Here is a 10,715-nt window from a genome sequence, read left to right as displayed (position 1 = left end):
TAGCCTTGGCTGTCCTGGACTCGCTTTGTAGACCAGGCTTGCCTGGAACTCACAGCGATCCTCCTGCCTCTGCCTCCTGAGTGCTGGGATTACAGGCGTGCGTTACCACACCCAGCTGTCAGTTTTCTTTCTTTCTTTTTTGGTTTGTTTTTCGAGACAGGGTTTCTCTGTGTAGACCTGGCTGGCCTGGAACTTGGAGATCTGCCTGCCTTCGACTCCCAAGTGCTGGGGAGGTAAAGACATGAGCCACCACTACCCAGCTGAAAGACACAGTTCTTAGGCCACACTTTGTTCTTGTTTAGTGTGTAACTTCAGGGACTCTTTACTTCTTTTTCTAGAAGAAGTAACTCTTTTTGTGTTGGTCAATGGTTACACTGCTTTTTCTTGGCTAAATGATGGTTAACTATTAACATCTAAGATAGAGTCTGTTAACAAAAAGGTCTTTTGGTCTTCAATAAAAAGGACATTCCACCTTCGGCTGGAAGCCTTGGACTGGATCATATCTCTTCTTCAGTCTCACCTCCTGGGTGACTCATTCCACAGAAAGGCTTTTTGCACAGCAACGCATGTCCAAGGACCCACTCCATGTTGGGTCCAGGTACCAAAAGTGTCAAAGCATCATCAAAGTCATGTCATTTTGTCACTGAGTCTGGATCTACCCAACTGAGTCCTGAGGAAGTGGATCAGCTTGGTCTCTGTGATGAATGCTGTCCCAAGGGTCACTCCCAAGCAGATGGCCCCCACGGCAATGTGTGCCAGCCTAGCTGGCCAGCCCCGCTCACAGCAGAGGAATGCCTGGGGAAAGAAATAGTGTCACTGCCAGACAGACAGACAGACCAGGGAAAGACGTTATCATCCAGCTTTTTAAAAGGTTCATGTATATACATAAACACATGTGCATATGTGCACTGTACGTGTGCCTCATGCCTCAAAAAGGCATTGGATTCCCTAGAACTGAAGTTATGGGTGGTTGTGAGCACTATATGGGTGCTGGGAACTGAACCTGAGTTCTCAGGATAGGCAGTAAGCACTCTTATTCAAGGAGCCATCTACTAGCCCAATCATCCAAATTCCAAGTCAGCTAAAAGGCATAGTGATGAGGCTAGGGGTTACTAGTACTACCCTACAGGCTTAAAGCCAGCCATAACTCAGAACACATGAAAATATGACTTTCTCCTGTCCCCTCAATGGAACACATACAGGTCTGGAGAAGATGGGAGGAGAGAAGCACTTGACCAGTCTGTTCAGGCTGGGTGGGAGAGGGACGAACAGTGGACAACACCACAGTAGAAGCAAGTGGTATGAAGGCTGCATGGAGTCTTACCTCTGAAACACTAGTAATCCCACCACTGAGGGCAAACACTCCAAGAAGAGCTGGTGACAGGCGCAGGCCAGCCAGGGGTGTGTGGGGGCTCTCTTGGAAGTAGCGGTGGATGAAGTAAAGGCTCTGTGTGATCCGAATGCCCATGTTAAAGCAGTTGGCCAAGATGAAGCCCACACTGCCACACCAGCTGGTCAGGAGGTAGGATAAGACCAAGAATGAGGAAGACAGTGCCAGCATGGTGAAATTGTACCTGGGGAGACAGGCAAAGTGGGGAGGTGAGCATCTTGCCCCAAGACAAGAACATTCCATAACAAGTGGCCATATCCACTTATAGAAAGATCTCTGAGCTCACATTACCACAGATGAGTTCCCATAATCCAGTGTTTTCACATCTGTTATGGGTAGGGCTGGTTTATTATAGGTCTTGTGCTCCATTAAACCCAGTGCCTTACACAAGTGAGCAAGCTCCTTTGCCTCTGTGTGCCTCTTTTTCTTCTCTTCTCTTCTCTTTCTTTTTAGGTATGGGATATCATTTTGTAATCCAGGCTGACTTTGTTTGGTTTTTTATTTTGGGGGGAGGTTTTTCGAGATGGGGTTTCTCTGTGTAGACTTGACTGTCCTGGACTCACTCTGTAGACCAAGCTGGCGTCAAACTCAGTGATCTGCCTGCCTCTGCCTCCCTGGATGCTGGGATTACACGCATGCACCACCACACCAGGCCCCAGGCTGACTCTGAACATCCCGAGTACTAGAATTATAGACTTGAACTACAATACCTGGCTCAGCTCTTGGTTGTTGTTGTTGGGTTTTGTTTGTTTGTTTTTCTATCTTGTTTTTTTTTTTTTTTTTGGTTGCTGTTTTGTTTTGAGACAAAAAAAAGAAAAGAAAGAAATGAAGCCTAGGCTCACCTCTAACTTGTTATATATATAGCTCAGGCTGGCTGGCCTTTAGGAATCTCTCAGTCTCTTACTAGGTCTGTCTCTGTCTCTGTCTCTGTCTTTCCATTTGAGGTGCTCAGAGTTAAGCCTAGCAACCTAAGCTTGCACAAGCTAAGCAAGCATTCTTTGCTGAACAACATCTGCAACCCTCAGGCCCTGAGCTAATCTCCCTGCCTCAGCCTCCCAAGAGCTAAGACTACAGGTTGTACCTCCATGCCCTGCCATAACCCAGGTGTACCCTCAATACTACTTTGTTAACATGAAAATGTAATTTGTACTGCGTGATAGAGTCCTAGTTTACACACTGTCACATCTCACCCTTAGCATGCTTTAGATTATATTTTATTTGTAAATTACTCAATGTTAGAAGCAGCTTTCAAATTGAAATGTGGTATTTTTCAAAGTTAAACTTAAATAGACTTTTCTACTCGCGAGGAAAGAGTAGGCTCAAAGCACTTCTACAGCTATAAACCTAACTAGCTGAGGTGACCATGCGCTGACAATCTCTGTAAAATCATGGGATGTGATCTACCAACAGGCTGGCAAATTAATTCACTATGCCATACTGTGTCTTCAAGACTTTTAAATTACAGTTGTATTTGCTTTGTTTGTTTGTATGCATGTCTGTGTATGAATGTTTGAGTACACATGTGCTGTGGTGCACATGTAGAGATCAAATGTCAATTTGCAGGAGTCACTTTTCTTCTACACCCATGTGAGTCCCAAGGATCGAACTCTAGTATTCAGGCTTGGCAGCAGGCACCTTACCTGTTAAGCCATCTCATCTTACCTGCTCTGAGACATAGTTCATTTGAAAATGAAATTAAAGAGAATAAAAAGAATCAGTGTATCCTGTGCACAAGTGAGACGCTTCCTGCTCTATGGACCCTTGCTTCTGTCATACGCCTTAACACGTGCACTCCAGGTCATGTTGTACTCCAGACCAACGATTTCCATTCAGATTCAGAGCTGCTTGGAGCTGGTAATGAACAGCTTCCCTGGCTCAAGTCTCCTAAAACTCCAATTCTATTGGGCTGGGAGAAGACTACAAGTCCCTAAAACAACCTCATCAGTCTGGGCTAGCATCTTGGCTAGACTCCAGCCACTATGCAGCAGAGTCACCAGCCTTTTATGTGCTGCAATCTAAGATAAGGACAGACAGAGGTTGCTTTGGAGGGGAGAAGGACTCCCTGACTCTGGGCTACACTTCCTCACTCTGCTCCTCAGACCAGGCCTCTCAAGTTCTCAACAGTACCTCCAAGGATCCAGAAATCAAGGGACAGTGGACGGGAGGCCACTCGTCATCCCTCACACCCACCCTTCCTAATCTCTCTCTGCTATCATTTTATCTTCTCCTCTTCTCACAGCAACATCTTCAGATACTGCCCTAATATTTTTGACATTTAGGATATAAAAAACTGGCGATCTTGCATATGGATCAAAGGTATTAAGCTATTTCACATCAAAATAATGAAGGATATTTTAAAATATACATACATGCTCAAGGGACTACTGACTGACTGTACAGATATGATGGGAGAACAGTAAGAGTAGGGTAAACAAGAAACTCTAACTATCTCCATGGAAGATTTTTGAATACAACTGCACGTGAAGGTTCCAGGGCAGGGGTCCCAATCTGGAGCTAAGAGATAGTAACTGTGTTGAAATATGTATCTGACTTTGAGCCTTCTTCTTAGGAAAGATGTTACAGGATTCCTGAGATTCTTGAAGAACTACAAATCCCTTTCTTAGAACAAGAATTTGCATATATATACATATATAAGTATATATACATAGTTACAAGAAAAGTCACCCATATATAGGTGACTTTGCATGCACCTATGTCTGCACACTACATGTATGTACCAGCTAAGGAGGCCAAAAGAGGATGTTGTGTCAGATCTGCAGTTATAGATTGACTGTCAGCTGCCATGTCGGTGCTGGGTCTTGAACCTGGGTCTCCTGAAGAACAGCCAGTGCTTTTAACTGCTGAGCAATCTCTCTAGCTCCTAAGAAAAGCAACCAAATAACCTCTGGAGTTGAGGCCCATTCTTAGGGATCCAAGCAGAGGTGCAGTAGAATGGAAGACTAGCTTTTCCTAAGGTTGACTGCACACCTAAACAAACACAGCCCTCCCTGGATGATGCCCCCACCCCCATTAAAGGAAGTAGAACACTGGCCTCCTAGACCCACTGTGGAAACACTAGGTAAGGCCAGGGCAATGGTGGTCAGTTCTGGAAGGTACCATACTAGTGGTCTAGTGTGGCCTCTGAGAAAAGTGTAGACAAATCCATGTTCAGAAAGAAAAGGATTAGCAACTTACTTCACTTTGACCAAAGGCCATGATTAAAGGTGTACTTTCTAGGTTACCCACCTGTCAACCTCATCTTTGCTCATGGCAGCAAATGTGAAACACTCGGTCACACCATTGATAGCAAGCAGGAGGACATAGAGACAGTAGGAACGCATCAACACAGGACCTACAAGCAAATAATCAACAGAGATTCCAAAGTCAAATGGAATGTACCATTAGCTCCACCACATGTTCAGACAAGTGGGTCGTGGGACCTAGTGGTAGCAATGGGAGACGACATGCCTACTTGACTCCTAGTATTTCATGGCACTGACGACAATACTCAGGTAAAATCAAAAGAACAGTGAGGAGTAATTGCACAGATCTCTTGCTAAACAACTAAAAGCTTATCTGGCCCTCAAGCAAAGATGCAAGCATTTTCAATCAGCACAGAGGTGATGCTTGCTAGTTTGAGCACTGAAGACACCAGTGGCTCTATGTATTAAGGGGATCTCAATTGAGCAGGTTGAAAACACCCTTTGGGAATAGCTCAGGGCCCAGGGCAAGCAGGAAACTTGCAAGACAGAACCTTCAGGTCACAGTGAAAGCTGCAGAACTTTTTCCTAAATTGAAGTAACATGGAGCTGGGCATGACACTGCATGCCTTTAATCCCAGCACTCGGGAGGCAGGGGCAGATGGATCCCTTTGAGTTTGAGGCCAGCCTGGTCTACAAAGCAAGTCTAGGACAGCCAAGTCTACACAGAGAAACCCTGTCTCAAAAAACAAGCAAACAACAACAACAACAAAAAGCAAAAAGTGATATGGTGTTACAACCAGCAATGAATTTTTTTAAAGATTTATTTATTTTTATGTGCATTGATGCTGCCTATATGTTGTCTGTGCGAGGGTGCCAGATCCTCTAGAACTGGAGTTATAGATGGTTGTGGGCTGCCATGTGGGTGCTGGGAACTGAACCCAGGTCCTCCTGAAGAGCAGCCAGTGCTCCTAACCATTGAGCCCCCATCTCTCCAGTCCTAGCAATGAATTTTTAAGACTTGTTGGGCAAGGTCAGTAGGACGGCTTAGTGGGTAAGGGTGCTCGTTGCCAAGACTGATGACCTAAATTTGATCCCTGCAACCCACATAATGGAAGAAGAGAACTCACTCCTGTGAACTCCTTCTGACTTCCACACGTGTGGTGACTGTACACACACACACACACACACACACACACACACACACACACACACACACGTGTGTGTGTGTGCGCTCACGCAAATAGTCATTTTTAAAAATTATAGGCCAGAGACTAGAAGCTTTACCAAGGGATTGATTCTTCTCTTTTCAGAGGGCTATTATTTAAAAAAAAAAAAAAAAAGAGACGAGCAAGTAATTTCTCTTTCTTTTTCTCTTTTTCTTTTTATTGTTGTCATTTTGTTTTGGGGGGACAGGGTCTCATGGAGCCATGGATGATCTCAAACTCTTTAAGTAGTCAAAGATGATCCTTCTGCCTCCACCTCCTGAGAACTGGTATTTCAAGATTACAACACCATGTTCCCTGAATGAGCAATTTCTAATAAAAACAAATGCCCATTCAATGACATCCGAGGTATACATCCAATAGAATGAATGCACATGTTCACAAAATGTGTACTGATTCTATTCACAATCACCCAAACTGAGCAACAGTAGGAAAAAAGATAAGCAAACTGTGGTCCTTCCATTCAGAGCAATACTTCTTAGCAAGAATTTCTTTTTCCAGTTTTGAGACAGGCTTTCTCTTGTAGTCCTGGCTGTCCTGGACTTACTTTGTAGATCAGGGTGGCCTCGAACTCACAAAAATCCCAAGTGCTGGGATTAAAGGTGTGTGCGACAGTGCTCCGCTTTGTAAGAATATTTTTAAAAGGGGGCTGGAGAGATGGCTCAGCAGTCAAGAGCACTTGGTGTTCTTTCAGAGGACCTGGTTCAGTTCCCCGTATCTATACAGTAGCTTGTAACTGTCAAAAACTCCACTTCTGGTGATCCAGCACCCTTGTCTAGACTCTAAAAACACCAGGCATGCATGCAACACACACACACACACACAAACACACACAACAACACAACACACACACACACACAGAGGCAAAACATTTATACACATAGAATTTTAAAAATAAATTATTCAAAAAGAAGAAAATATTTCAGGACACTGTGGGACACACTTTTAATCTTAGCACTCAGGAAGCAGAGGCAGATGAATCTCTTTGAGTTGTAGGCCAGCCTGGTCTATATAGTGAGTTCTAGGCTAGTCAAGGAAGATACATCATAGACCTTATCTAACAAACGAACAAAACAAAAAAGATAAAAATAGAATCTATGTATGAACAAATGTCAAAACCTTTAGAACAAAAAGACACAAAAGTATACATGCTGTATAATTTCACTGACCTGAAGTTAATTAATTGATTAATTTTTTAGGCAGGTTTTTCTATGTAGTCTTGGCTATCCTGGAACCTGACTCAAACTCAGAGATTGTCTGCCTCTGCCTGCCAAGTGTTGGGACTAAAGGCATGTATCACTATACCCAACTGACCTGAAATTCTTCTTTTAAGAGCAACACTACTGCTGGGAGTGTAACTCAATGGTCTAGCATGAACAAAGCCCTGGGTTTGATACCCAGCAAAACACACACACACACACACACACATCAAAACAAAAACAAAAACAAAAACAAAACTTAGGCTGAGAGTGTTAAGAGTGTTTGCTTAGCACCTGCAAAGCTCTGAATTCAATTCCTGGCACCTAAATAAACCAATACATGCATATATAAACAAAGAAATAAACTCATAAGGCCAAGCCATGAAGATATGGCAGTTTGTTCTGCTTAATGAAAGAATGCTTTCTAGGCAAAGTCAAATTCTGTGAACTACTTAACTGAGCTACTTAACTGATGAGGAAACATTGTTGGGATGGGCTGGGAATAACAGTGGTGTGAATGCTAGCTAGCACAAGAAATTCATCTGGACACAGAACACTAGTCAGAGCAAGGAGAAGAGAATGGTATAAGGGGAACCCAGCAGACAATGTGCACACAGCACTGATGCTACCCAGAGCGTGTGGGCTTGGTGGGGTGGGAGCTTGGTCACAAGTAAAAGGCGTTGGGCCGGGGGTAGTGGCACATGCCTTTAACCCAGCATTTGGGAGGCAGAGGCAGCACAGTGATGGCAGCCAAGTTATATCTCTATGATTAATTACTCAGCCAAATGAGCATGATGATGGCCAGGCAGCCCGTTAGGCAGCATCTTGTGGTTGTGTTAGAGCCGAGGCTATTTCTTGGGGGCTGCTTGCTAAGGGGAAAGAGCTGGCATAAACTGTTAGATCCCCAGTTCCTGCACGTAAACTTCCTAATGAGGCCTCCAGCAGTTGCCTGGTGGAAATGTACTGCTTAAAGCACATACCCCCGGAAGCCACAAATCACACCACAGGCTTCATAGGTATATCCTCGAATTGAACAACCATTTTTAAGGTGTAGAAACACGGTCCTTTCCCTCCAGTGTGAAGAGTATGAGCCCCACTGTGGCAACTGAAACAGAGAAGTGTAAACAGTACTAATGGGGCCCTTTACACTGAGATGGGGTGGCAGAGAATCCAGGTTCTTGCCTAGTGACCTGAGAAAGTGAACACATCTCTGCTCATCCCAGGGTAAAAACTGCAAATGGATGGTCAGCCGAGAGCCCAGCACACTTTAAATGCTGAAAGCCCCAAGGACTAGCAGGTCTCAGCAGCCTGGCCCCAGTGTTTCAGTGATAGTTACAGCCCATGCTTTTCTCTTTCCAAACTGAGGCCGTAGACTGACTACACGATGCTATGCTAGGCAAAGGGCTCTGGGTTACCCTTCCACAGCTCTGGCGTACCACACTCTGAGATTTACAAGGCATTTACCATCTTCAGATGTGTTTAGCACCGAGTAGAGACTCACCCTGCTCTCTGCTTTCCTCCCTTGCTTAGAGGAAACACATGGAAGAATCTGACAAAATACAGCAAGGAGGATTCACTACTTCCTCAAGTGAGAATGGAGAACGGATCGTCCTGGTGTAAGCCCTGACTGTCCCCTGACTGTGCACTGAGAGTGAGAGAACAGCCTCAAAGGCCCAGCTATTCAGAGATTCTTCCCACAATAGCACAGAAGTCAACCCTGTGTGCACACAGCCTGAATTTCTCTTTAGAGATCAGAACAAACCCCTTACAGAGCCTAGCACATACCGGATCCCGAACTAAGCATGGCTCCTCCGTACAAGTCCAGAGCCAGTTGAGAATAGGCAAAGCCAAAGACTGTGATGGTCAGGCCAGTCAGCAAGGCCAGCTTGAGGAGGGACTCCAAAACCGTAGCAGCCATAGCAACGTCCTCCTGGCCAGGGGAAAGGGAAGCAAGTCAGCTGAACCTGAGCTGAAGAGCACCTCATGCAGGCCTTCTTCCTGCACCAATTGACAGCCCACTGCTCCAGCTGCTCCAGCTGCTCTGGCTGCTCCGGCAAGGGCAAGCAAATGAAAGGGAGAAGTGAGTCATGGCTCCTTAGGTGGCAAGGGGGAGGCTTAGTTTTCAACTCATTCAAGATCAATTTCCAGTGCTCCTGAGGGAACCGCCAGATCTGTGCTTCTTCTGACTGATGGCGCGAGAGCCTATTCCTGTCAGTGTACACATAGGAAAAGATTCCTAAGTCACTGCAAACCCATTCTACCTTCAGGTACGAGACATAAACTGCATTTTATTAAGTATCTTCTAAGACATGTAAGGGGTGGACCTATATTGCTTTTAATTACAAAAAACCCAGAGGGGGCAGCAGGGAAGGCTCCTCAGGTAAGAGAGTTTGCTCTGCAAGAATGAAGGCCTAAAGATCTAAGTTCAAATCCTCAGCACCCATGTTAAATTTTTTTTTTTTTTTAAAGCTAGGCATGGCTTCATGTGCCTGTAACCATAGCATTGGGAGTGGAGATGGACAGATCTAGACATCCAGCTTAGTCAAAATGGTGGCTTCTGGTTCAACAAGAGACCCACTCTCAAGGCATAAGGCAAAGAAAATACAAAAGACACCTGATGTCTTGGTTTGGTCTCTACATGTGCACTCATGGGACCTGCACCTGCACACTCACGTATAGGCATCCCACATGCAGTAAATTAATAAAATAATAAAGGGTACAACTGCTCTACAACTAAGTCAGAATTGTCAGTGTTTCCAGGGCTGGGATCTATTCAGGTGGGAGATGGCTGCCTAACATGCACAAGGCCCTGAGTTTGGTCTCTCGCACTACACAAGCTGCCTGTGATGTCGCATGACTGAAATCCCAGCACTTGGGAAGGGGAAGCAGGAGACTCAGGTCAAAGCCACCCTGGGCTACACAAGACCCCGTCTCAGAAAAACAAACAACAAAAACAAAACCTCAAGAATTAACTTATTAAACAAAGAGTAAGATCATACAGGAGGACAACGGGGTGAGACAAAGGGGCAGCCGGGAGAAAGAGAAGCAAGCCCTGGTCCTGCCAACAGGAAGAAAGTGGCAGAAGAATGGCACATGTCTTTACCTCCACTGCTTAGAAAGTGGAGGCAGGAGGACCAAGAACTTGGCTGTAAAGGGAGTTCAAAGCCAGACAAGGATACAAGACCCTCATCCAAAAACAAAGCAAAATAGGAGAAGAGGAGGAGGAAGAGGAGCTCCAGAAGGAAGTGTGAGGTCAAACTGAAGGAAAACTACCCCACATCTCTTTCCATTCACCTGGAGATGACCTGAGACGTGACCTCACCTGCTTCTGAAGCGTGGCACTCTTTTCCCTCTCTAGGACCTTAGCAAAGAATATATAAAAGCTCTCCTCTATTGGCTGGAAAATTAGCCTGGCCACAAGGGACCCGAGATTATTCACTACATCATATACACCTACAAAACAAAAAGGGAGAAATAATAATCACATTAGTTCTTAATTTTTATAGCATTATATGAAAATTATTTTTACAATTTAATTTTTAATTAAAAATTTTAAATCTTTTTTTTTTTTCTTTTTCGGATACAGGGTCTCATGTAGCCCAGGCCCGAAAAACTTGAACTTCTGATCCCCCTTCTCCACCTCCCAAATGCTGGGATTATTGGTGTGCACCACACACCACTTTGTTTTCTGGGGTGCTGG

The 10,715-nt window shown here is 44.8% G+C and overlaps 1 protein-coding gene across 2 annotated transcripts in view; it reads right to left on the bottom strand.

Annotated features, from left to right (window-relative positions):
- Window positions 1-411: 411 nt before the first annotated feature.
- Rft1 (RFT1 homolog) overlaps window positions 412-10,715 on the bottom strand; it is a 37,411-nt gene continuing 27,107 nt past the window's right edge. For both annotated transcript variants that reach the window (XM_051140912.1, XM_051140923.1), the window contains 5 exons: window positions 10,338-10,468; window positions 8,801-8,945; window positions 4,637-4,742; window positions 1,325-1,574; window positions 412-795 (listed from right to left, as the gene is read on the bottom strand). In XM_051140912.1, the coding sequence (XP_050996869.1) occupies window positions 628-795; window positions 1,325-1,574; window positions 4,637-4,742; window positions 8,801-8,945; window positions 10,338-10,468 (800 nt within the window). In that variant the 3' untranslated portion in view covers window positions 412-627. The remainder of the gene's footprint in view (window positions 796-1,324; window positions 1,575-4,636; window positions 4,743-8,800; window positions 8,946-10,337; window positions 10,469-10,715) is intronic.

This window comes from Acomys russatus, chromosome 3 (assembly GCF_903995435.1).
Source record: "Acomys russatus chromosome 3, mAcoRus1.1, whole genome shotgun sequence".
In the NCBI taxonomy this organism is placed as follows: domain Eukaryota; kingdom Metazoa; phylum Chordata; class Mammalia; order Rodentia; family Muridae; genus Acomys; species Acomys russatus.
The sequence above is the reverse complement of the archived record's forward strand: the minus strand, read 5'-3'. Positions and strand labels throughout refer to the sequence as shown.